Source organism: Felis catus, chromosome A3 (assembly GCF_018350175.1).
Source record: "Felis catus isolate Fca126 chromosome A3, F.catus_Fca126_mat1.0, whole genome shotgun sequence".
In the NCBI taxonomy this organism is placed as follows: domain Eukaryota; kingdom Metazoa; phylum Chordata; class Mammalia; order Carnivora; family Felidae; genus Felis; species Felis catus.
Window position 1 is genome coordinate 86,054,672 of NC_058370.1, and position 26,842 is coordinate 86,081,513.

General features: G+C 39.3%; 2 protein-coding genes across 2 annotated transcripts in view; one reads left to right on the forward strand and one right to left on the reverse strand.

The window, feature by feature from the left end:
- GKN2 (gastrokine 2) overlaps positions 1–26,842 on the reverse strand; it is a 66,166-nt gene that overhangs the window by 18,535 nt on the left and 20,789 nt on the right. The window lies entirely within an intron of this gene.
- Positions 6,242–11,719, forward strand: GKN1 (gastrokine 1). Its single transcript, XM_011281123.4, has 6 exons — positions 6,242–6,457; positions 8,429–8,482; positions 8,573–8,710; positions 9,659–9,769; positions 10,676–10,823; positions 11,469–11,719. The coding sequence occupies exons 1-6, from the start codon at positions 6,446–6,448 to the stop codon at positions 11,558–11,560; spliced, it is 555 nt and encodes a 184-aa protein (XP_011279425.1). The 5' UTR covers positions 6,242–6,445; the 3' UTR covers positions 11,561–11,719.

The following is a 26,842-nucleotide window of genomic DNA, read 5'->3' on the forward strand; positions in this document are numbered from 1 at the left end:
AAGAGTAGAATCATACAAGGCATATTCTCAGACCACAGTGGAATTAAATTAGTGATCAATAACAGAAAGGTAACTGGAAAATCCCCAAATATTTGAAGCCAAAATGATATACGTCTACATAACACATGGATCAAAAGAGGCTCAAAAAGAGTTAAAAGAAAATATGGTACGAAGCTAATGAAGATTATTTCTCCATTGCAAAATGATATGTCTATTATTTGCTTTGATAATTTTCCATATTCTCTACAATTTCCTATGAGTTACTTTTATGATCAGGGGGGAAAGGTTTTGATTATTTTTAAAAAGAAACACTGAAAAGGTAGCATTTACAGGCTCTGGGGACCAATTGTGTAAGGGAGAGAGGTGGTGAGGAAGCAGAGTTGAGGACAGCTGAGGTGCTTGTCTTGATGGGCTGGTAGTTAAAAATGCTATGAAACTAAATATAAGTTATAGAAACACAGCATGTTGGGGAACTAATGAAAATGTTTTGGTTTGGAGTCATCTAATATGCACATTTGTAAACTCATATCTGAAGCTTGGTAGGGTCTGATCTGTTCTTCAATCACATAGAGGTGGCTCATGTGTTCAGAATGGAGGAGCTTCCAGGGAAAATAAGAGGGAGGAGGATCAAGGGTAGGTCCAACACCAACATTAAAGGGACAGATGGAAGAAGAGAGGCAAGCAATTGTTTGGGTGGTGGAAGGAGCAAGTGGAGAGCAAATAAGAGAAAGTCGTGTCACAGATGTTGAGAAGAGAATTTCAAAAAAGAAGAGATGATCAGAGTGAAAAAGGAGAAAGAGGTCAAGTCACATGAGTACTGAACAAATTGCAGCACATCCGAGGTTTCAGGGTCAGGCTCCCTGCCCTGCTTGCTCTGAGTCCCAACGTCACCAGCTGCGCCTGGGAGGTGAGGAAATGGAATCAGAAAATCTACATGATTCTTTTAAGAGATGTAAAGGGAAGTGGAGAAATAAGCTTCCTATATGAAGAAGGCAGAGTTAAGGGGAGGTTTTTATGTTTGGCTTTGGCTCATTTTTTTTAGTATCGGGGAGATTTTCCACACAAACCAAAAAGAAGTAGCAAACCAACAGGCAGATATTGAAATTTGAGGGAAAAAAGACATTTACCTGATGGAGAAAGGTGGGAATCAGCGGTGGAAGAGACAGAAAGTGGAACCACTTTCTGGTGCATCCTCCATTGTCCCATTGGATTTGGTTATAAAACACAAACCAAAAAAAAAAAAAAAAAACCAAAAAAACAAAAAGAAAAATTTCCAGATGGTGACTGCAAAGCATTAAACTCAAGGTATGGGGCTCTGAGTGTGAGTGCCATGTGACTGCACTGGTCACATGTCCAGGAAGCCAGCCCTGTCTCTCATATGGATTGTAGGATCTTAGGGCATGAGCACTGGTTGTTTGGCAACTTTGAATCTTCTGTGGCATTGCATTAGCTGGAGCATGGCGAATTGTATTTAATTAATTATTTTTCAGTATGAGGAAATGAAGAAAAGGATTATAGGCTTGGTGACCCACTGCTGAGCAGCAAATGAAAAAATTTTTTCCTGGCCTGGATGAGGGGAGTTGGCTCTTTATTTAAACCCTGTGGGATCTCAGAAGAAAAAGTACACTCCAGAATAAGCCCCAGTGGATACGTTTCATTAAGCATTTCCAGGAATTGGAGGCTAGGGTGGGGATAGGAAGAGTACATAATTGAATAAACATGGGAGCTCAGAATTCCCTGAGATACCTCTGAATATCCAATATGTTCATCTGAGCATGTGTTCCTCCAGAAGTGAAAACATACACATGTGTGTATATTTTCGACCTGGGATGTAGAAAGGAAAACCATTTCAGGTAAGTCACCCTGCACGAAACAATGATTCACAAAATCATGCTTTGCTGCTCAGTGGCCCTAAGGCAAGTCCTTTACTTTGGCCTTCTTCTGCCAGGAAAGCCACGGAGGCAGTTCATTGCCGGGGTGCTGGGTCCTCACAAGACCTGGGCCCCAGGCGTGGCCCTCACAGCTGCTGCACGGTGGTCCTCCCCATTTGGGATCAGGTTTGCATCTTCCCGTGTTGAGTTGGGCTCTTCCCACACTTCCCTTCCCACTGCTGTGGTTGAAGGAACACACCTTCCGCGTGAGTGTTTTTACACCACTCTCTCTGAATTACTTCAGGGTGAACACTGAACAGGGAATACTTGTTCTTATTTCTGAATGATCTATGAAGGAATTATAAAAGCCAACATGTTACTTATCACTTTGTGATTCTGTTCCTCATACGGTCATATTTTCTCCGACTCCTTTTTAGGATAGAAGTACTTAACCAGGTTCGATTACCCTTCCTGATGATGAAAAATGAAGTTATTTACCAATTTTATCATTATCTCTATTTTCATATATTTTATACAGGTGATGTCATCACTCAGGAGACCTTTTGGCGAGAATTTTCCAAACCATGTTCAAAATACTCTAACGCTCAAGGTTAACGACCGATCTGAGGCATAATATATCATGGGCTGCCTCGAAGAGGATCCCAAAGCTCTGGCAAATGCAACTGGACAGACATGCAAGCAACGACAGAAAGGCAGAGTTACATATATTTTGGCAAGCAGTGGTCTCTTGGAAACAACAAAAAAAGAAGGGCTCTAAGATGCCACAGGGGAGAGCTTCCTCCACTTTGCTGTAATTTGAAAAGAATTTCTTTCCTATACAAAAACAACTATGTAATAAGCATGGCTTTTCTGGAATTAGAAGCTTTCTAGCAATGATTAGTAATATGCTATTTTACATGTCCTTATTGCTATTTTTTTAGACATGACGTTCCTGTGGCCACAAGTGCGTATGGAATATTTGACACCACAGAGCACTGGCCAGAGCCCTAGAAGCTGCAGCCACGGAACCATAAGGAGGGTCTGAGCTGCAGGCCAGTACAGCGAGGCCTTGGGAGCAGGCAGGAGTTTCCTACTCCCCCGGGGGGGCCAAGCGTGTTCAGACCTCACAGTCACCACCTGACTTGGGACCGTCACAGGAATGTCACACGGGTGTGAAGGGTGCTCAGAAAACAACAATAAAGGCAAAGAAACTGAAAAAGAATCTTTGCAGGAAGGGGCTTCCACACTCAAGCCAACACATTATAGAGGAGGTCAACTAGGCCAAAAGCTAACTGAGCCCTAAATTTTAGAAAATGGAGGAAGGGTTAAAGGGAAAAGCAAGATTACTGAGGACGTCATGGATGCTAATCACTGCAAGGTCCGCCCATTAACACGTCTACACTGGAGAGGAATCTTGAATGAGGAGACTTAATGCTGGAAAGGGCCCTGTAAGTAAACATCCCCTTCTACTCAGAGAAAAAGAAGGAAAATAAAAGGTTGATTTCTGGGGGGAAGTTCTGAGAGGCTCTCCAGATCTATGGGATGAGCATATCACATGCGGACTGCATTCACTGTTTGTTCTACATGTAAGGAGTTCCCACCCAGCTTGACACGATAGGGCGTGGGGTAAAATGAGACCTTGGGTGTGCGAGCCCTGAGATAAAATGATGATAGAGGCTTGCTCCGTGATGTGGCTCAGCAGCCAGCTCTGTGGGCAGGGCAGGCCCTATTTACTCATGGGCCGGTTTGCCCCACACTAATCCTGGGGCACTGGGCCACACCATCTTCTGGGACTCCCTGGGTAGGTAACCACAACCAATGTAGGACAGCACCTCTTCAGCTGACTCCAAAAATCAGAATAAGTAAACATGATGCGCTTTTAATTCTTCTAGCCTGAGCACCCCCTTTAAGCAATTCTGTTGTTTTTTTTTTTTTTTTAATTGTCATTGGGAGCACCATGCATGTGCCAGGATATTCTAGGTTCTATGGAGGTGACAAAAAAAATTCACATGTTTTGTCTTTCTCCCATGGAAGGACAAGAAACATACGAACGTAGGTGGGAGGGAGCAAGAGACTTGCTCACACTTCCTTAGGACTTTTGGCCTTAGACGAGACAAGGGTCTTGTGGTTAGGGTTGATCCCCTAACCCTCCATCCACCGCCCAACTCTGGCACATTCATAAATACCACACCAAGTATAGAGGAAGAAGTTCTGGTTTCTGGAGCCATTGAAATAATATTGTATATAGGAGGAACTTCTTCTCTTTTACCCATAGGGAAACTAAGGCCTCGAGGGTAAAGGAGACTCCTAGAAAGGAAGCAGAACAGACTCTAGGTCTCCTGGCCCTTAGTTCCAACCAGTAGCTCCCCAAATGGATTTTCACATCCAGGATACATCCTCAGAGGCAGCACAACTTGCTGCTTCCCTAACGAAGGTACCCCCCAGGGATACTGACAGGTGTTAGGAAAAATAAATCAATAAAAAAGAAAAACAACCAGGTTCTATGGTCCATTAAGTTTAGGGGAATCTGAACGAAACAACATGACATAGATTTATCCCCTAAAGATTGCATAGCACATTTGATATATGAATGTAAATTGTCAATCTCTTAGGAAGGGCATTATTGGACTTTGAACACTACCTATCTATCTATTTATCATCTACCTATCTATGTTACTATCTGTCTATTTCATGGAGTATCCTCCACATCAGCATTTCACAGACCTACTGGAAAAAATGTCATCCTTGAATCTTTGGTAAGGTATGGCATGCAAAAATTGTACTAGAGTGTACCCATATACCAAAGTGAGCTGGGCTTGAAGCCACCATGCTGTCCCCTCTTTGACTTTGCAGTGATGTGGCAGTTCCTGAGGCAGATGAAAATCTCTTCACATATGTCTTCACATATGCTTACTGATCTTTTGCAGCTAAAGAATAAGTTTGAAAGAAATTAGTGGACACATTAAAAAACAAAATCTAACCACTGCGATACTAATCCACTTACCTTTTCAAACAGGTGTTGCTAGTGAATCAAGATTTTTAACTATGTAACCCCATCCTAAGGTTCCAGTCCACACAGAAGAGGACAGTCATGAACTCAAGAAGGCTTTCAAAGAGGAAACTTATTAATCAGTGATGACTGAAATACAGTTTTCCTCTTTAGCAAGTTGCTTTACTAAGTTCAGTGTATCAGAGAAGGTAGAAAAAAATAAAAACTTTAATTCAACCCCGAGACTGTCTTGAGCATTTCCTTGCTAGCCCAAGTGACAGTTTCTACTCTATGCTTCTGATGAAAACATTTTTTAATCATTTTAACATAATTTCTGAAAAGCAAGTTTTCTATAAGTGAATAAAAGAACAGAGATTGCTTTCATAGCTCCAGGAAAAAAAGGAAGGTCCCCCTGAGATATGGGGAAGGTGTGTTGGGAGCAGTGGTATTTAAGCTGGGCTTTGGTGAGTGAAAGGAAGTTTACTAACTAAAGAAAGCCAAGGGGGTAGCTCTCCAAGGTGGGAGAATAGCATGTGCAAAAGCATAGAGGCATGAGACATCCTGAATATTCCAGCAATAGTGGGAACTCTGGTGTAGCTGGAATATAGGAGTATAGCATGGAGCGTTACAGCTGGGGGAGGGGCTTTGGAAACATTATTAGGGACATTCTATGCCATTTCAATGAGTATTATGTCCATCTCGCAGGCTGCCAGTGAACATTTCTAAGCTTCGTAGAGTCATGTTTATTTATATATGTACTTTAGAGAGATAATTTTAGGGAAAATGGAGACGAATGTGCTGGAGTATGAGAGGCTGGTGACCAGAGTGATTCATCACACAACTATTATAGAAGTTCTGGTGAAGGAAGCTGTAGGCAAGACCAGAGTTGAGAGGCAAATCTGGGACCGAATGACATGGTTTAGCACCTGACTGGATGTGGTGGTCAGAAGAAATTGCTGAAGACAGCCCCCAGGTTCCCTGGCTGGAAGTATGGTACTCTCTGTGTACTACGTGTGGTACATGGAACCACTGAGAGAGCTCAAGATTGCAGAAAAGGGTATAAGTTTGCTGGGAGTAGCTAGTAGAACATAGTTTGCTTAAGCAAAACCATCAGATGGGTTCACATAAAGGTATAAAGAGGAAACCATTCCCACATCCTTATAGGAGCTATCTGCAAGGCCCAGCGTGCCCACAATTTCTCATCTGCAGTCTTGTTTGATTTTAGGGATTATTCTTCTCCTGAATCTGAGTGATCCCAATACATAAAATATCCACACCCACAGCTTCAGTTGGCCCAGAGGCTATCATTAATCATATTGAGTTTGTTGTGATATCTTCAACTTCAACCAATGATGAGTCAGCTCAGCTCCATGTCAAAATGCCTTGCTGACCAAGGAGATATTCCCAAAGGCTTCCTGGTATGCTGGATCATGGCACAGATATGGAAGCTGGAGAAAGATAAATCTTTGACCCCACCTAGTCACACCTAGTTTGAGTAAAGCTGGCTAAGTACAAATATGAGAAGGGCTCTCATCTGAGTTCATGCCTGCCTTCTTCTCCACTCCGTTGCTTTGGTGAAGCCAAGATGAAGCTCACAGTGAGTAGATTTTTCCTTTTGAATTCGTTATCTGATGGCTAGAGACTGTTAATATTCTGAGCTAAGTGGGTCTGCTTCTTATGACAATCTCACCATAATGGAAAATTTATTTTGAAAAAAAAAATCTCCTTTCTTTTCATTGAATTGTGGCAAGTAAAAAATTCTCTGAGGGCAGCCATAGTTATACTGGGAGCAGACAGCTCTGTGAGCATCGCATACCATGCTATCTTAATAAAATTACCTTTCAGTTCTCCTTGTTCAGGTCTGGTCATAAAGCAAGCAGTCCCTAAGTCCTAGAAAATATCTAATCTTTCCCCACATTGCTGAATACCTCTTTTGACCAAACTCCTGAACATGTTCAGGCAAGATAAAAGCTCATTATCAAATTGGATGGGTGAGAGACTTATTGTCACATTCTCTGCTGTGAAACAGAGGTCCAAGTGAGAAAGATTTGCTTGAACCTTGTCCATAGTCATTTACCCATGAAAAATACCTGAAGCGTGAAGCTAGTACAGTCTCTCACCTCTGGCTCCAGATAAAAAGCTAAGAGTGGAGTAGGTACACCATGAAATTCCACCAAAGGAACTGGTGGTGCTGTGTGTCACTTATAACAAGATGCAGAGGGGCTAGAAACCCGATGAATATTTTCATGTTTCAACATATTAAACACTATGTTACAGCAGTGTCTGCTTCCTAGTGGAGTTGCAAATGTAACATAATTATCTAGAAATTAGTTCTAATAACAGCAAGGTCAAAAAATTAAGAAAAAAAAAAGTTCCCAACCCGGGTCAGATCTGGTTTCTCTCCTGGTTCTGCCGTGAACAACAAGGGGTACAATCTTAGCCGATACAACCTTGGCCACATTACTGAACATCTGAAGCTCAGTTTCCTCATATGTGAATGGATTGTTATGTACTAGAGGATCTCTAAAATTTCCCCCATCTCTCACTGTTTAGGAGACTAATTTTTACCTCCTTCTTAAGCTATCAGGAGAAAAATTAAGCAAATAAAAGAATTACCTTAAATCACCAGGGCAGATCTCAAACCATTTTATCAAAGGAAATTGATTTTCCTTTGAAATTCCTTTTACCAAAGGAAATGAGAAGAGGTACTCAGAATTGGGCCCCTGCATAAAGCTCTGTGTTCTGACAACTAATGTCATGTACCCGATGACAAATGACTAACCTAGGTATCCCGGGACAGTTACTGACTGCCTTTCTGCTAACCACACTTGACAGCCGGACCTCTCCATCCTCGGTCTCTCAATAGCAGCAGCTAGCCTGCTTACCAATCCATTGCTTTAAAAAAAATTGTTTTAGATAAAAAGAGTCTTTTTTTATTAGGAGGTCGATGAAGGGAGGAAAGTGTCCCAGATCAAAGAGGAAAATTAAATCGTTTTCAGACTTAATTCTCAGAACGTATATCCATCTTCATATTGTATATGCTATTCATTTTCAAATGTACTTTTCAATGTACTGATACTACATCAGTTTTTTATAAGACCTACATTGACAATTATTATTTTTCTTTTTTTTTTTTAAATGTTTATTTATTTGGAAAGAGAGAGAGTGGGTGTGAGCAGGGGAGGGGCAGAGAGAGATGGAAAGGATCCCAAGCAGGCTCCGCACTGTCAGCACAGAGCCCGACATGAGGCTTGAACCCACAAACCGTGAAATCATGAGCTGAGCCGAAACCAAGAGTCAGATGCTTAACTGACTGAGCCACCCAGGTGCTCCTACATTAACAATTCTAAAACTATATACCACAATAACATGATTACTACAGTAATTAAGCTATAATCTTACATTATCATTAAAACTTTCTATGGTTGAAAAAAATACAAGGTCAAAGAAGAAAGACGGATCACTTGAGAGAGTGGTAAACTCAGTATTTTTTATAAGCTTGGGTAGAGAAAGAAGAGGACATTGTTTTGCCATGTGATAGTAGACCAATGTTATTTATGATTTTTAGATTGTCTTTGCCGGACTTCTTGGAGTCTTCCTGACCCCAGCCCTTGCTTTCACTGTAAGTATTACACTTTTTAAAGCATATTATTAAAATGCATTTGCAAAGAAATGTGGCATTAAATCACCGTCAATTTCTTGTAAATTTCAGGATATCAACATTGGCGGTGCCAGCAACAGTGGTATAAGTGGGCAGCAGTCAGTGAGTGTCAACAATGAACACAATGTGGCCAATATTGACAATAACAATGGATGGGACTCCTGGAATGCCCTCTGGGATTACAATACTGTAGGTAGCCAACATGCAATTTCCGTTCTTTACAAATATGATGTTTCTTTTTTTATAACAACAACAACAAAAATGTCTGCCAACCATAAAAGAATTTAAAATAAAATAATTTCTAACTGCACATAAGCATAGAGTTGTAAGTCAAAGTGCCTACTTTGGTCACCCAGTTTCACTACTAGATATAACACTATTAATGTTTCCCACAATCAGTTAAAATTCAAAGCAATGAACGGTAATTAGGATCCACTATGCCCACAGAATTGTGGGGCTGTTAGACAAATATGAACAAACTTCTGCCTTCTCTCGAGATACCCTCAGTAATGAAGAAAAACCTGCACAATATTACTGCTCCCTATTTCAGTCTATCTTCAATTTCTTTCCAAAAAGCCAGAGATGGACATTTCACCTGTAACTCGAAAGAAAAAAAACAAAGGAAATGTAGGTGACAATATTAACTGGTAAGAGAAACACAAAACAAAAACCAAACAAAAACAACACTTGACTCTGGTTAGGAGACCCACCTCTGCAATTACCAGCTTTGTGTGTAACAAATTTTGTACTTTTAATAAGCCCATTCTTTATTGTTTCAGTTTTATCCATGTGGTCAATAAGAAAACTAATTCCTGTCTTACCTGTCTCCTAGAAATCTTGTGAAGATCAAATGAGACACAAATGTGATAGCAATTTGAAGTTTATTTCAGCAAAACGGACATATGTGGAATGACTCCATGTTAGAACTTGAAGAGAGAGCAACGAGTTAGACACTAGGTTCTTACAAACGTTAGCTATAGACATGATTGCAAAACAGGGCCAGATCTGATGTTCTTATCTAGGTTCATCCTTGAGTTCTATTTCCCTCTGCTGGTAAAACTGATGTCTGATTAAAAAAAAAAAAAAAAAACCTCCTTGGAAAACCTACTTCCTTCCATCTACCTTTTTCTTTAACAGAACTTTGCTGCGATTAGACTCTTTAAAAAGAAGATATGCATTGTGCATAGAATGAACAAGGATGCCATGCCCTCTCTTCATACTCTTGATGCACTGGTCAAGGAAAAGAAGGTATAAATAAAAGTCTTTTTGATTTTGTTCAAGGGAGGTCTTTTGGTTGCCAGTAAATAAAGAGGTCACAGTCATTTCCTCTTGACCGCAGTACGTTGTAACGTGCAGCACAAAAAGGGAAGAGGAACTAGTACTTTCCTGAGGAGAGGCAGCTGCCACCACACTCAGTGCTGTGGCTCATACCTGCCTTTACTGTTCAAGGAGCAAAACTCTGCTCAAGCCAATGGGAGCTGCCTGCACTTCTCCACTTGGAGTTACACAAAGTTACACAAAAGTTGGGTTGGGGTTATTAGATTTAGAAATAAAAATAGAGGATATCCAGTTAAGTTTGAGTTTCAGATAAACAATGGATAAGTTTTTGTTTTTGTTTTTTTTTAGCATAAGTATATCCTATGCAATATTTAGGACATACTTACACTGCAAAAATGATTTGTTTATCTAACATTTAAATATAACTGAGTGTCCTTTGTTTTACCTGGCAACCCTAGTTGGGTGGGGACAGAAGATGCATTGCTCTTTAAAATGTTTGCTTGAGTTCATATTTCTGTAACTGACAGATAGGTACCTTTCACTGACACAGTAGAGAAGATAAACTCCATTCTCAGAATCTGATTATTATATAGCTCAATCCAAAAAATACCAAATGACCAAATGAGGTCCAAGCTTCACAATAAATTTAGCCTCAGATTTCTTTTTATGAGAAACTGAGGTTTCACACCAGCTAAATCTTTTGGGACACAGAAATTCTGAGATACACGGGGTTGGAGTTGGCTCTTCAACTCCAACAGTCATTTTGATTATGAGAAAATGGTAGCCAAGCAATACCCCGTACTGGCCTTGTACCCATCCCTCATCAACAAACTACTGAGGTGGGCATTCATTCCCTCTTTTCCTTTCCACACTCAGCTTCAGGGTAAAGGACCAGGGGGACCACCTCCCACGAGTCTGATATACTCAATCAACCCTGAGAGAGTCAATGATCTGGAAAAGTTAGGAAAACCCATCGCTGGCATGTGCAGAGGGATTCCAACATACACAGCTGATCAGATTGAAGGTAAGTAGGCTTTCTATGGTGCATTGTGAGTTATTGCTGCTGATATGGTCAGACTATTCTCGGGCATGTCTACAGAAGACACCAGTTACTTAGCACTTGCTCTGTGCTTTAAGTGTGTTAAATTATTAACTCCTGCCAGCAGTCTTATGTGATAGCTATTGTTATTCCCACTTTCTGGATGAGGAAACTGAGGCACAGGGATAGGTCGCATTGTCTGGGTCAGTCCCACACATTTTGGCGTTGGATTCTGTGCTCTTCACCATTTGGAAATACGACCTTTCAAGAGTGGATCTGGAGTTACCACAAAATATATTTAAAGTGTTGCATGAATTTCTCAGTGAAAAAAGAATGCTAATAGAATCTATTGACTTGTTATAGCTCATTCACTTAATTTCTGGGCCTTCAAAGAATAACTTGCACAAAAACAAAGTATCCACCTACTTAACCTAATGGCAACTTTCCAGATCTCTGAAGTGATTGATTTAATCTAAGTAGATAGATGATAGATAGATGGATAGATAGATAGATCTTGAAATCTGTGCATAGCTAGTTTGGAAACTGTAACACCCCCCCCCCCCAAAAAAAGTCCTTGAAAAGACATTGATATCAGTTTCTTTTCTTTTCTTTTTTTTTTTTTTTAATCAGGGGCAAGCCTGTTCTTTTACTCAAAAGCATGCCTCCGTGCTGATATACTCTGGATTCTGAGAATTTCCTTATGTGGAGAATTGGAGGTGTAAAAAGAAAAAAAAAAAGTCACTTTGAATTTAATGATCAGAATATTTTATGCAAAAAAAAACCACATTGGGTTCTAAAGGTTTTTATCATGTCATTCTGAAATGTATTCTTCCAGTTATGTTTGGCTTCTTTAAGTTTCAATAAATCTACTCAGCACTAAATTCCTTATGATTTCTGTTTGGAATGCATAGGATCAAAAGTGCCATGTGGTGGTGGGTAGGCCGTCCAAGTGTATTAGACCCAACTGTTAGCCTATATTCAGGGCCTGTCCCTTATAAAGAACCCCTTCAGATGCTTTGGATACTACTAACCACGGTTCTGGGAATGAATCCAAGGCAATCTGACTGCTCTAAAAACTGTTCCACAGTTGATGTGCACAGTAACATTTCAGATCAGCAAGGGCAGAAATCCACTCAAACAAGCTTACGCCAGAAAGGGAGGTTTACTGCAAGGATATTGGAGTATCTAAAATAATCTTAGGGCAAGAAAATCAAAGACACTGGAACCAGGAACCATATTGAGATCAAGACCCAAGTCTCCTCTCTCCTGGAAGCCACGTATTAGTTCTTTTCTGCTCCTCTTTAAATTCTGCTTCTCTCTTCAATAAACATTTTTTTTTAAATATTCTTTAGGGGCGTCTGGGTGGCTCAGTCTGTTAAGCATTTGACTCTTGATTTTAGCTCAGGTCATGATCTCACAGCTCATGAGATCAAGAACCCAAGACAGGCTCTGCTCTATAGCACAGAGCCTGCTTGGGATTCTTTCTCTCTCAGCCTCTCCCCTGCTCTCTCTCTCTCTCTCTCTCTCTCTCTCTCTCACTCTCTCAAAATAAATAAATAAATAAACATTTAAATTCTGCTTCTGTCCTCTTTCCATCTCGCAGATGGCTCTTTCCTTATTCATGCCAGAAGATGGCTGAGCCAAAATGTTAGCCTCATCTCCATATTTCTATCTTTCCAGCTCAAGAGGTAATGTCTTATTCTTTTGACTCTCGATTCCAATTTTCCTTGACCCTGTTAGGTTCAAGGGCCCACAGCCTCCACTCACTGGCCAGGAAAGTGGAGTCACATAGTACAGATACAGCAATGCAGTCTCCAGGGAAGGAAAAAGATCTCGGAGAAAAATAGTCTCCAAATATTGTATGTGACGGTATGAAACTACCATTCAGTAAAAAACAAACAAAAAAACCCCCAAAAACTCCTACGCATACTTCTTAAATCCTGATGCCATAAGAGGATAACTAATCCATTCTAATGTTTTCAGATGGGATACCCCTAAATAGCCATAACAACAACAAAAAAATGAGGACACTGATTCTCGTCATTTGTAAAAATGCAACATTTACCAGGCCTTATTGGAAAGCAATTATAATAATTTTCTTTACTTTGAGGCAATTTTATTGATGTTCACATGATGTGTACTACCAGAGCAGTAGAAATTTCAAAGTACCCTGAAGCCATGAAATGTGGACACCCATCAAAGATCAAGGCTTAGATACTGCCCTATCACTGTGATCGAGAGACAAAGAAACCTGTGAGTCACAAACTGGATACAGTGTCATGTAACTGACTTTTGCGAGCTGATGAATCCCATGTTTCCTAGAATTGTCTAGTCACTATTTCAGGAGAAGAAATTAAATTCACTAGGAAGATACAAAAATTCTAGATTATATATACCTCTCAGAATATATTACAGAAAAATTATACAAATTACAGGAGAATTTAATAACCTAACTGTTCTAGTTAAAGATTTTAACACATATTTTTCAATGACTTACAGATAAAGCAGCTAAGGATATAAAAACATTCAACAAAATTAACAAGCTTATTTTTTTTTATTTAAAAAAATTTTTTTTAATGTTTATTTATTTTTGAGACAGAGAGAGACAGAGCATGAGCAGGGAAGGGGCAGAGAGAGAGGGAGACACAGAATGTGAAGCAGGCTCCAGGCCCTAAGCTGTCAGCACAGAGCCCGACGGGGGCTCGAACTCACGAACTGTGAGATCATGACCTAAGCCGAAGTTGGACGCTTAACCGACTGAGCCACCCAGGCGCCTCGACAAGCTTATTTTAGTGAACATATGTATAACACTTCAGAATACATATTATTCTAAAGTACTTATGGGACATTTGCAAATACTGATCACATACTAAGACAGAAGTCAGATCTCAAAAAATTTCAAATGATTGGCATTATGAAACACACATTTTTCTAACTTCAATTTCATTAAGAGAACAAATATTCCCTTCCAAATAAAACAAGATAGCTGCATTTGTTTTGAAATTAGGCAGCATATTTTTAATTAATTTTTTTTCAACGTTTTTATTTATTTTTGGGACAGAGAGAGACAGAGCATGAACGGGGGAGGGGCAGAGAGAGAGGGAGACACAGAATCAGAAACAGGCTCCAGGCTCCGAGCCATCAGCCCAGAGACTGACGCGGGGCTCGAACTCACGGACCGCGAGATCGTGACCTGGCTGAAGTCGGACGCTTAACCGACTGCGCCACCCAGGCGCCCCAGGCAGCATATTTTTAAATAACAAATGAGCCAAAGAAGAATTCATGATGAGAGTGGAATGCATTTGAAACTGTGCAATGAGGAAAGCAGTACGTCGCAAAACCTGAGTAGCGGCTACAGCAAAGGATAAAAGAAATATTATTGTCTGAAATGTTCTATTCATCAAAGAAGAAAAGCTGAAAATTGAGTCAAAAATTCAACTTTAAAAATGAGGGAAAAGCATAAAATATCCAAAATAAGTAGGAAGAAAGAAGTATTATTGACCATATCAGAAGTTAATAAAATAGAAAAAAAATGTGCAACAGTAAGACTCAACAAACAAAGTCAAAACTTGGTTCTTTGGAAAGGCATAAAATTGACAAACTTTCGATAGAATTGACCATAAATAAAAATAAATAAGTGGAATCTAAACAAAAACAAAAACAGGAGCTCCTCGGTGACTTAGTTAAGTGTCCAACTCTTGATTTCAGCTCAGGTCAAGATCTCAGGGCTCGTGAGATCGGGCCCTGCATCCGGCTCTGTGCTGACAGCACTTAGGATTCTCTCACTGTCTCTCTCTGCCCCTCCCTCTCTTTCTCTCTCTTATAAATAAGTAAGTAAATAAATAAATAAATAAGCATTTGAAAAAGTAAAAAAAAAAAAAAAAAAGCTTAAAAAACAAAACCAAAAACAAATGAATAAACAAACAAAAAGCAGAATTAGATCTAGAACTACAGAGAACAAACCGAAGGTTGCCAGAGGGGTCAGGGGTAGGGAACTGGACAACACAGAAGGGGAGGGGGTGGCCCAGGCTTCCAGTTCCAGGATGAATAAGTCACAGGAATAAAAGGCACCGTGTCAGGAAGACAGTCAATGATACTGTAACAGCAACATAACAGGACAGAGGGTAGCTGCACTTGCGGTGAACAAAGCATAATGTACAAACTTGTCAAGCTGCTGAGTTACGCATCTGAAATTAATGTAACATCGTGTGTCGAGTACACTCCAATTTTTTAAATTAATTGATTAAAAAAAAGAAACACTAAAAAAAAGAAGATAATTCGCAAGCAATGCTAAAAAGAAGAAAAGGATACCGAGCTACAGATGCCACAGATTTAAACATGTTCATAAAATGATATTGTGAACACCTTTATATCAATGAATTTGAAAGCTTAAGTTGAATTTCTTTTTTTTTAAATTTCTTTTTGTTTTACTGTTTATATTTGGAAGAGAGACAGAGAGCGAGCAAGGGAGGGGCAGAGAGACAGAAAGAGAATCCGAAGCGGGCTCCAGGCTCTGAGCTGTCAGCACAGAGCCCGACGTGGGGCTCGAACTCACAAACCACAAGATCATGACCCGAGCCGAAGTCAGGCTCCCAACTGACTGAGCCACCCACGTGCTCCCAAATTTCCTAAGAAATAACCTACCAAAGATCACCCAAGAAGAAATACAGAGCCTGAATAATTCTACAACCAGTAACGGAAATGGTTCAGAAGTTTAAAAACTTTACACAGGGGCGCCTGGGTGGCGCAGTCGGTTAAGCGTCCGACTTCAGCCAGGTCACGATCTCACGGTCCGTGAGTTTGAGCCCCGCGTGGGGCTCTGGGCTGATGGCTCAGAGCCTGGAGCCTGTTTCCGATTCTGTGTCTCCCTCTCTCTCTGCCCCTCCCCCGTTCGTGCTCTGTCTCTCTCTCTCTCTGAAAAATAAATAAACGTTGAAAAAAAAAATTAAAAAAAAAAAAAAAAAAAAACTTTACACAAGAAAATTCCAGACCGAGGTGGTTTTTATACTGAGATTTAACAAACGTTGAAAATACAGATTATTCTAATCTTAAATAACTATTCAAATGTATAGGTTGGGGAGGAGGGAAGGGCGGAGTACTCTCCAATGCATTTCAGGAGAATATGAGTAACTCAATTCCAAAACCTGACAAGGATTGTATGGGAAAAGAAAAATACAGAGCAATCTCTGTTATGAATACAGATTACAGATGCAAAATGCCTTAACAAACTGATAGCAAATGAACTGAGCAAAGTGTTGAAAAGATTGAATACAGCACGACTATGTTGGATTTTTCCTAGTAATGCAAATGGTCTGATACTAGGAAATTAATAATGTAATTTGCCACATTGAAAAATCAACAGACAACAATCTTATCATATATCTCAATAGTAGCAAAAATAGTAATAAATAAACATAATAAAGTTAAATATTCATCATAATAAACAAGTATTCTCAGAAGACTTAGAATTAAAAGAAACTAATCTAAGATTATCTGAAAATAAAAACTACTGTATCATGTAAAACGATGAAAACATTCATCTTAAGACAAGAAATAAGACAAATGCCCGTCATCAAAGCTTCTAGAAACATTGTACTGAAAGTTAGTAAAGAAAAAAAATTAAACATAAAGATTCGAAAGGAAGGAGGGAAGAAAAAAAACTATCCTTATGCCCAAATGACATAGTTTTCTGTGTAAAAATACAAACAAATCTGTAGATAATTTATGGGAATCAGGGCATTTAGAAAGGTCCCTGCATACAAAATTGGCTATCAAATATAAGCTGCATTTCTATATATCAACAACAAACATATAGAAACTTTATTTTGTTTGGGTTTTTTTTTTAAATGCTTACTAATTTATTTTGAGAGAGAGAGAGCACACACGCACATACACAAGAGGGGAGGGAAGAAAAAGAGGGAGAGAGAGAATCCTAAGCAGTTTCTGTGCTATCAGCAGGGAGTCCGACATCAACTAGATCCCACAAATTGTGAGGTCATGACCTGAGCCAAAATCAAGAGTCAGATGACCAACCTAATGAGCCACCAGGCACCCCTAGAAACTTTATTTTGAAATAGTGTTTATATACCAGGAAAATATACGACAAAATTTGGAAAAAAATTACTTAATTTAAGTAGTTTCTTAAGCAGTTTCTACATGCATAGCACTATTGCACACACTTGAAATCCATCAGCAAATAGAAATGCAAAAATCCTTGCCTCGTGTAGCTAATATTTTAGTTAGAGGAGGCAGAGATAAACAATCAATATAATTAAAATACATATGAACAAATACATAAATGAACGGTGGGAAATTTGGTAGGATAGTATACTGTCCTACTATAGGCATGTGATACTATCCTACCAAATAGAAAATAACAAATACTAAGGGGAAAATGCAAAGCAGGGTAAGGGAAATCAAGAGTGACAGGAGGGAAGAGGCAGTTTGCAATTATTAACAGGTATGTAGGATAGGTGTCATTGAAAGGTGACCTTTGAACGAAGACTAAAAGAGATTAAGCAGTTAGCCATGCCAATATTTCTGGGGACAAAAAGCATTATGGGCAAAGGAAATAGTGCTACATGCTAAGGCAGAAGTGTGTCTGGACAAATTAAAAGTACAGCGTGGAGGGCACCTGGGTGGTTCAATCAGTTAAGCATCTGACTTTGGCTCACTTCATGATCTCACAGTTCATGAGTTCGAGTCCCATGTCAGGCTCTGTGCTAACAGCTCAGAGCCTGGAGCCTGCTTCAGATTCTGTGTCTCCCTTTCTCTCTGCTCCTCCTCTGCTCACACTCTGTCTCTTTCAAAAATAAAAAAATTAAAAATAAATAAATAAATAAATAAATAAAATAAAATAAAAGTACAGCATGGAAGTCAGTGCAGCTGAGGAAAATAAGTGAAACAGAGAGCAGAAGGAGGTGAGAGCAAAGAGGCAATAGGGGACCAGATTGTGAGGAGTTCTGTAGGCCAGTGTTAGAACTTCAGGTATTACCCTGGGTAAAAGAGGGAGACACTGCAGGAATTTGAGCCAAGATAGGATATGATCTTACCAAGTAATATATTAAGGAAACTATGTGCTATACTTCTCTGGACACTTTATTGAGACACATTAATGTAAGCTAAGTAAATGCAGAGAAACCATGGCTATGAATTAGAGGACATGTTACTAAAAGAATGTGAGCTCTCCCTCAATCTATAGAGTCAAAGCGATTCAAAACAAATTCCCAGCAGGCCAAGTGTGTGCATGTGTATGTGTGGACATAACAAGCTAAATTTATAATATGCATTCAAGATCAAGGGGCCAGTTGGAAGACAATTCTCCATGCATCCTTGATGGTTCTATACATCTTATGAGTAGAAGCACTGACTCCTCTTTGTTCTCAACTTTTTTTTGTAAGGATGTTTGTATAATAAGCAGTCTTGGAATATAGTGATAGTGTGTCTTTGGAGAGCAAAAAGTAGGCATGTTTACTGCCCATTATAAAATATTTGAGTTCTATAAGCTTACACCCTACTATGTAATATACCCCACTGTGTGTGCAAGCTTCCCTCTGGGTCCACATGCACTGCCCTGTGAAGCTCATGGACAAGGAACCCTGACACAGACATGCTCCAGTGCAAACTACTTGCTGTGCTGTGGCTAACAAAGTCCTTTGTGTCTTAGCCAGGGGGCTCATGTCTTCTGTCGTCAACCATGAAACTGCAGCAGGCGACTTTACAGCTTTCAAGTAGGGCAAAATCTCTGACCCTTCTTGAAAGGGTCAAGAATAGCCAAATTACTGCCATAGAACAACAAAAGGGGTGAACTTGACCTACCATAATTATTATAAAGACATAGTAATTAAGACAATGCAATGTGAGTACTGGGATATACAAATATATCAGTGGAATAAAATAGAAAGCCCGCAGATAGATCCACACATCTATAGGTGACTGAAATAGGATATAGACTGCCTTCCAAGTCTGTGGGGGAAAGATGGGCTTCTTCTAACCATAAGTGATGTTAAAATAATTAGGTAGCCATATGGAATACAAAGAAATGGGAAAATACCACCAGACACCCTGCCTTATACCATATATTTAAAAAACAATTTCATGTGTGTTAAAAACCTAAATAAAGAAGGCAAAATAAAAAGCCTTAGAAGATAATATAGAACAATAACTTCATGGCTATTGACAGAGGGAAGGATTTGCTAAACTTTACAGAAAAAGCTCTAGCCATAAAGCAAAATATTAATAAATTTCTCTACATTAAAGATAAGAGTGTCCTTTTATCCATAGACACCAAAAATACAGCAGAAAGATAAGCCACAAACTGAAAGGGATATATGCAACACATAAAGTGGATAAAAGTTCATTTAAAAAATTTCATAAAGAATTCCTACATATCAACAAGAAAAAGATGAGTAAGAAGTAGAAAAGTAGATACAGGTATGTTTCTAGAAGAGGAACCTTGGATGGCGAATCTAGATAGGAAGAGATATTAACTTCATTATTAATAAGAAAAATGCATATTAAAATCATAGCGATAGATCATGTTATATACAACCTATTGGCAGTTGAAAAAGTCTAGTATCGGGTGTTGGAGGGGGGTACAGAGTAACAGTACATGGCCAGGGCAGGCATGAATTGGCATGACTGCTTTGGAAGACAATTCAGCATTGTCCAACAACCTGAAGATGTGAATTTCCTGTGATCCAACATTACCACTCTTAGGTATAGACCCCAAAGAAATTCTTGCCTATGGGCATCCAGAAACATGTACAAGAATGCTCATAGCAGCAGTGTTTGGAACAGCAAAAAAACTAGAAACAATCTGAATCTTTGCCAATAGAAGCATAGATAAATAAATTGTGATATGTTTACTTAGCAGAATACTAAACATCACAAAAAGAAAACCAAATTAATCACAGCCATACACAACAACATGCATGACTCTCTGGAAAACAATGTTGAGCCTGTCAAGCAAATCATATTTACATAAAGTTCAAAAACATGTGAAACTAAACAACACATATATTCTATTTTAGAAATACCTTAATATGTGGTAAAACCATGACTCAAAGCAAAGGAATGATAACACAGAGCTTGCTATAATTGTGCACCCCTGAGGGGGATGGAAGGGTCCATGGAGGGGCAAATGGAAGGCTTCCAAGGTAACGGTAATGCCGTCCCTCTCCCTCAAATTAGATCGAGGGGAGGGATGTTCATGGGTATGTGCTGTGTCATTATTCTTTATACTCGGCCTATATTCCTAAATAGTCTTATGCACTAACTCAAGACTTAAGGACAAGTTTTAAAAGTTAATGTTACGAAGACAAACAAGGGGTAGACCTTTGGGGAAAGAACTGCCCTTTCTTTCCAACATAAAGCAGAGACCTCTCACCTCTTGCTCAGCTCTGAGGCTTGTGGTTCCGAACACGCAGCCTTTGGGTCACGTCCCCGGGAGAGTAAAGTAAGCGAAAATGTGTTCACTCAGCACCAGGATGCCAAGAGGTCCGCGGAGAGAGGCCACCGTCCCCGTGCTGTGCTAGTGCCAAGCCTGCCTTCTGCAAGGCTCGAAATCGCTGCTTGGAAGCTTGTCACACAGGTTCCCATTTGCAGTTTTGTCTGCCTTGTGGATAACCCAAGTGACTCATACCGAACTTTGGCTCGCCCTATGCGCCTCGGCCCACTGGGGTCAGGAAGAGATGTAGGGAGCATGCAGGGCTGGCTTGCAGGGTCTTCAGAAGTTTTAGTGACTTCATAACCCCAAGAGGCACCAGAAAGGAGCAGACAATATCCTGTTACAAGCCCTTGCCCATTATTAGAATATCTTCCTGGACCTCCTCCCAACTGCACTTCTGATGTAACTGAACAGTTGAAACCAAACCTCCGGCGACTGATCCTTCTAGACCATCAACGAATAAATTTTAACCTAAAGTCAAATTTTCCAAGGAACTTTCATATCAAGAGACACATACATCCATTAACTTATTTTTACACTCACCAGATATCCAAAATAACCAATCAAGAGTATCAGGAAGTACAACCAAATTAGAGCAAAAGTATGCCAAACCTTACAGTTAAATCACTGCTACCCAGATGTTCAAATTAGGCTTTCATCATCCTCTTTCCTGGTATTGCTTTGGTCCACAAGATTCAAATCAGACAATAAAAATCATGGCTCGGCCCCCTTAACTAAGAGCATTATCAATAGCACACCCCATTTCAACTCTATGCCATTTATCTATCTATCTATCTATCTATCTATCTAACAAGTATTATTGAGCACCTCCTATGTGATAGACTTTTCTAGGCATAGAGATAAACTATGGGGGGAAAGCCATTAAAGTGCCTGACTTCACAAAGTTTACATTCAGTAGTGAAGAGAAACAATAAATACATAAGTACACAATACGAGTAATGATGAAAACTCTTAAGAAGGGAACAGAATAATATGAAGGAAGAAGAACCATCAATAGAAAGTTGAGATGGGGGAAGGTTGCTGTTTTGTACTAGACAGGAAGGTGTATAATAAAGAATTTGGCTGGCCCCTGTCCCAGTTTCCTGGGAGGTGTTTTTTTAAGTGATTGAGCATCTTTGTTATTGGTAGTGGTCCTCTCAGACCACACCTGATAATTTATCTTAATGATGTGACTCAGGACAGGAGCAAGTTATGCCAGAAAGATTAACTATGTGATTAGACAGTTGGGTCTATAAGTCACATGATAACAGCCAGGAGGCTAGAGACTGAGTCACATGACCAATGATTTAATTAATCATCCCTATATAATGAAACCCCAATAAAAACCAGGGACACCAAAACTCAGGTAATCTCCTCTGGTTGGCAATAGTCCACATCAATGTCACGAGGGTGACAATTTTGACTATTGAGAAAAGCAAAGGTATTAACTCTACTGAGAAAGGACAAAGAAAGCTTCATGTTTGGGACCCTCCCAAAACTTGCCTTATGCATCTCCCTTTGGCTATTTCTGCTTTGCATCCCATTGTTATAATAAAACTGTTATAGTAATAATGCTTTGCTGAGTTCAGTTGTTCTAGTGAATTATTGAATCTGTAGGGGCAGTGGGAACTGCTAAATCTGTAGCCAGCTGGTCAGAAGTGAAAAATGACCCAGAGACTCTGGAACTCATAACTTATATCCAAAGTGAAGTCATTCTTGTAGAGATAATAAAATGTACAAATTTAACTATGTTGCTTTCTTTATTACATCATTTATATTCCATCTCTTCCCCCTCCCCTGCCAATTGTATTGGCTAGAACATTAGGAGAAATATAAAATACAAAACTAATAGCAGATATACTCAACTTATACCTCCATTTTTTTCACCGTTAAACAGCATGCTAACAATCAGTTTCTCAAAGATGCATTGTTTTGTCTCATTTATGTAATAATTGTTAGATTGCCTTAACTTGGAAAAAAAGAAATCAATAAGATAACTCTAAAAAGTTTATATTTGGAATGAACTATCTTAAGTGATATAGGAGAATAAAACCTTGGTCAAATAGGAAAATGTTTTTATGATTTCAGCATCGTTAAAAAGTCTATTTCACAAAGCAAGATAAAACATGTAACTTAATCAGAAATGGGTCACAGCTTCTAATGAATTGTTCTTACATAATTTGACTGGCCTGTTATGGTGCAAATAATGGCTCCCTGGTCATATCTCAAAGTACCATACTTAAACCCCTCTTCCAACATTAGCAAAATTCCAATCTTTTTATCTCTATGGGGTCTTTCCCCTTCTGTGTCTTGACTGTGCTGGGGGTGTACTCACATTAAAGAGTTTTATTGGTTACTCTTACTTCTGCATGGAACCAGAGCCCCAGACATGCCTCACTGAGCCTAGAAGACTCTTCTGTGGCTACTAGAACTTACTGAATTACAACTACCACTGTGCCCAAACAGGAGGTCTGGTTTGATGTGAAAATCTGGATACTCAAAAGAGGTGTCTTTGTCTGCTCTCACTTGCCACTCACAATGGAGTCAGTGCTCAAAGCTGATTCTTCTGAAACTGGTAACTGTCCAATGTGAGGGTAAGGCTGAACCTTCAGCTCTGCCAAGGTTTGGCTCCTGGTGTAGATTCCTGCTGAAGCTGCAATATAGTTCATCCAGATGACTTCTACAACCAAGTATGTGTCATCTAAACATTGGGCTCTGCTCCAAACCAAAGAATTAGCTCTAGGGTTTCTTTATTAGTTCTTCACTTCAGTTTTATAATTTATCAAATTGTGCTTTTCAAAATATTATTTGGTAATTCTTACTCCCCTTAAGTTTATTTTGTTCCTTTCCTAAATTGTTGAGTTGGCTACTGAATTTATTTTTGCCTTTCTTTTCTTGGTTAAAGAATACAAAAATTTACCATTATTAATTTCTTCCTATATGTAATTTGACCTCCTTCCTTAATGTTTGATATATATTCTTGACATTATAGTTATTTATTTAAATAACCAATAATTACATTTTTATTTCCTCATTGACAAAAAGACAGTATCTTGAATTCTCAGTTTTTTATATGTTATTTGTTCTTTAATTATTAATTTATAGTTTTATTTCATTGTGGTAAATGAATGTACCCTGTGAAATTTCTACTAACTGGAATTAAAAGAGTTTTTTTTTTAAGCCTAGGCTATTAACAACTTTTGAAAACATTCCAGGAATGTTTCTTTTTTTCTTTGTTTTTTATTTTATTTTAGAGACAGAAAGTACATGTGCATGCACATGTGCAAGTGGGGTACAGGGGCAGAGGGAGAGGGAGAGGGAGAGAGAGAATCTTAAGCAGGCTCCACACTCAGCAGGGAGCCTGACATGGGGCTCAAACCCATAACACTGAGATCATAACCTGAGCCAAAATCAAGAGTCAGATGCTCAACTGACTGAGCCACCCAGGCTCAGGCACCCCCTTGAAAAAGAATGTGTGTCAGCTCCAAGATTCGTAGTAGAATGCAGAGTTATAGAAGGTGGATCCCTTGAATATGGTTTGACTCAGTGACTTGCTTCTAATAAACAGAACATGGAAAAAGAAAAAGAGTAACTTTACAGACACCACCTTAATTAACTAAGTGATCATGGTCGACATCACCAGTCATGTTGATATCATGCACCCTCTGATATGATGTGTCTTTCACCAGTCTGGTATTCCTCCCCCAAATCCATAACCCCAGGACAATCATAAGAAAACATCAGACAAACCCAAACTAATGGACGTTTTGCAAAGCATCTGGTCGCACTCTTCAAAGTTGTCAAGGTCTTTGTATTCGTTTTTCAGAGCTGCCACAACAAATGTGGCTTAAAATAGCACGTATTCAATCTTTTGTAATTTTGGAAGCCCAAAGTCTGAAATCAAAGTGTCAGCAGGGTCACCTCCTTCCAAAGGCCGTAGGAAGAATCCCTCCTGGCTTCTTCCAGCATCTGGTGCTCCTGGTATTGCTTGGCTTGTGTCTGCATCACTCCAATCCCAGCCTCTGTCTTCAGGTGGCTTTCTTCCTTCTGTTTCTACGTCTCAAATCTTCCTTTCCTTTCTCCTATCAGGACAGCAGTCATTGGACTTCAGGTCCACCCTAAATCCCAAATGATCTTATCCTAAGATCTTTAATTACATCTGTAAAGACTCTTTTTCCAAATAAGATCATATTCACAGGCATCAAGGGTTAGAGAGTGGCCATATCTTTTTGGAAGACCCAATTCACTCTACTCCAAGGAGTAGGAGAAACTGTGACAGATTGCAGGAGACTAAGGAGATAGATGAGTCAACGCAATGTGGGATCCTGGATTGGATCCGGGGACAGAAAAGAGACATTAATGGAAAAACTGGTGAAAGCTAAATAAACTCTGCTGGTTAATTAATAATATTATGGCAATGTTAGTTTCTTAAATTGTTTAATGTCATCTTTTTAATATTGCCTAAACATAAATTTCATGCTTCTGATCATCATGTTCTCTGAAAGATGTTCAGAAAGATGTTCTGAAAGATCATCATGATCTTTGAAAGATGTTCATTTATATCAGAGGAAGCTAAGTGAAGGGTATATAGGAACTCTCTGTACTATCATCACACTCTTCTAAAAATCTAAAAGTATTTGGAAATAAAATTTTTTAAGTGATCAGATTAGACTATTTTATTAAAAGATAAAGACTCAGATTTTGTTTAAAAATCCAGGTAGTGGGGCGCCTGGGTGGCTCAGTCGGTTGGGCATCCGACTTCGGCTCAGGTCATGATCTCGCAGTCCGTGAGTTCCAGCCCTGCATTGGGCTCTGTGCTGACAGCTCGGAGCCTGGAGCCTGTTTCAGATTCTGTGTCTCCCTCTCTCTCTGACCCTCCCCCGTTCATGCTCTGTCTCCCTCTGTCTCAAAAATAAATAAAAACGTAAAAAAAAAAAAATCCAGGTATTAGACAAGAAGAAACTAAAAGAAATACTGATACATGAAAAAAATGGCAACAATATAAAAGTACATTTTAAATAATAAAGTTAGGGGGTTAATATTATTGTCAAAAAAGTACAATTTAGGGCAAAATCAGTAAATAAAATAATAGGAAGTCATTTATGATGCTAAAATATGCAATTCACATTGAAGACCTACCAATTGTAACATTTATTATAGACCAAATTATGTAGATTCAAAGGATATAAAACAAACAAAAAACCCTGTTGGAAATGCTAATAGAAGTTAGCAAAAGTACAAAAGAGGGGAGACCTTATCATACCTATCATTTTTGACAGATCAAATACACGAAAAGAAAATATGAAAAACTTTAATATTTAGGTGTTTTCACCTGGACATGGAATCACCGTGAAATGCGGACTCATATAAGTATCTGCAACCAATAGTGGGAATAATATGAGCATTGGTGACATGATTATCGTCAAGTGGCAAACATTTCCTGATAGAATTCTAAACTAAGAAAGTGCTGTCTTCCTTCAATTTACACCCGTTCCTGCAAGTTACAGTGCCAACTAAGTAATTACAAAGTATCTTTATGTTTAAAACAAGTAAGTATCCAGACTCAGAAAACCATAAACAATCACAAAGGACAAGTCTTCACGGCAGTGCTATTAAGAACAACTGAATGGGGGCGCCTGGGTGACTCAGTTGGTTAAGTGTCTGACTTTGGCTCAGGTCATGATCTCTCAGTTTGTGAGTTTCAGCCCTGCATTGGGCTCTGTGCTGACAAGCTCAGAGCCTGGAGCCTGCTTCAGATTCTCTGTCTCCCTCTCTCTCTGCCCGTCCCTTTCCCGTGCTCTGTCTCTCTCTCTCAAAAACAAACATTAAAAAAAAAATTTTTAATGAAAATTTTAAAAAAAGAAAAAAATGAACTGAACAGAGTTCGCAGAGCATCCCTCCAAATGACTTTAGTATGAGTTTCCCCCAATTTAATTTTGACAAATAAAATTCCCCTACAATTTTCTTTTCTTCTTTTTTTTTTTTTTCTTTTAACTTTCTTCATATGTGTTACCTGTGAGTAGTAAGGAGGAAGCTCCAAAACACAGCCTTAGCATGGTTGGGATATTTCAGTTGGGCACAAGGTTTTCTTTTTATGTTTTACTGCCTGAAGTTACCTGGGTCTTCTAATTAATAGGATTCTCTAGTTAGGGGAACATTGAAGCAATCGACATACTTGTTTTCTTATCATACTTTACCTGGTTGGCCTGAGTGTGAACGCCCATCGCACTCTGTATGTCTTTTACTCTTGAGAACCCTGAAATAGCTGGCAGAACCAGGCTTTGCCCCAAAGCACCTGCTCTCAGCTCCATCCTCCGCCATTCTGAAAATGGCAGTTTTTGCATTGGGATAGAGATCTGGCCAGAGGCAGCCTTGGTTCTGGAAACACCCACACTCCACCAAATGTTTCTTTACTAGGCTTTGGTGGTAGTGCTGAAGTTAGCTTGGGCACCGGGCACTTCCCTGCCTGGAATGGCAGTTCTCATTACAACTCTGTGGTTGAAATGTCTTGCAAGCCGTCTGAGTGAAATGGAAACTAGGTTTGTTACTGTAGTCA

What these genes read in the sequence shown, in the direction of transcription:
- GKN1 (XM_011281123.4), top strand. An exon ending in CCCCAGCCCTTGCTTTCACT is followed by an intron (nt 8,483 to 8,572) that starts GTAAGTATTACA and finishes TGTAAATTTCAG; the next exon opens with GATATCAACATTGGCGGTGC. An exon ending in CCCTCTGGGATTACAATACT is followed by an intron (nt 8,711 to 9,658) that starts GTAGGTAGCCAA and finishes TTTCTTTAACAG; the next exon opens with AACTTTGCTGCGATTAGACT.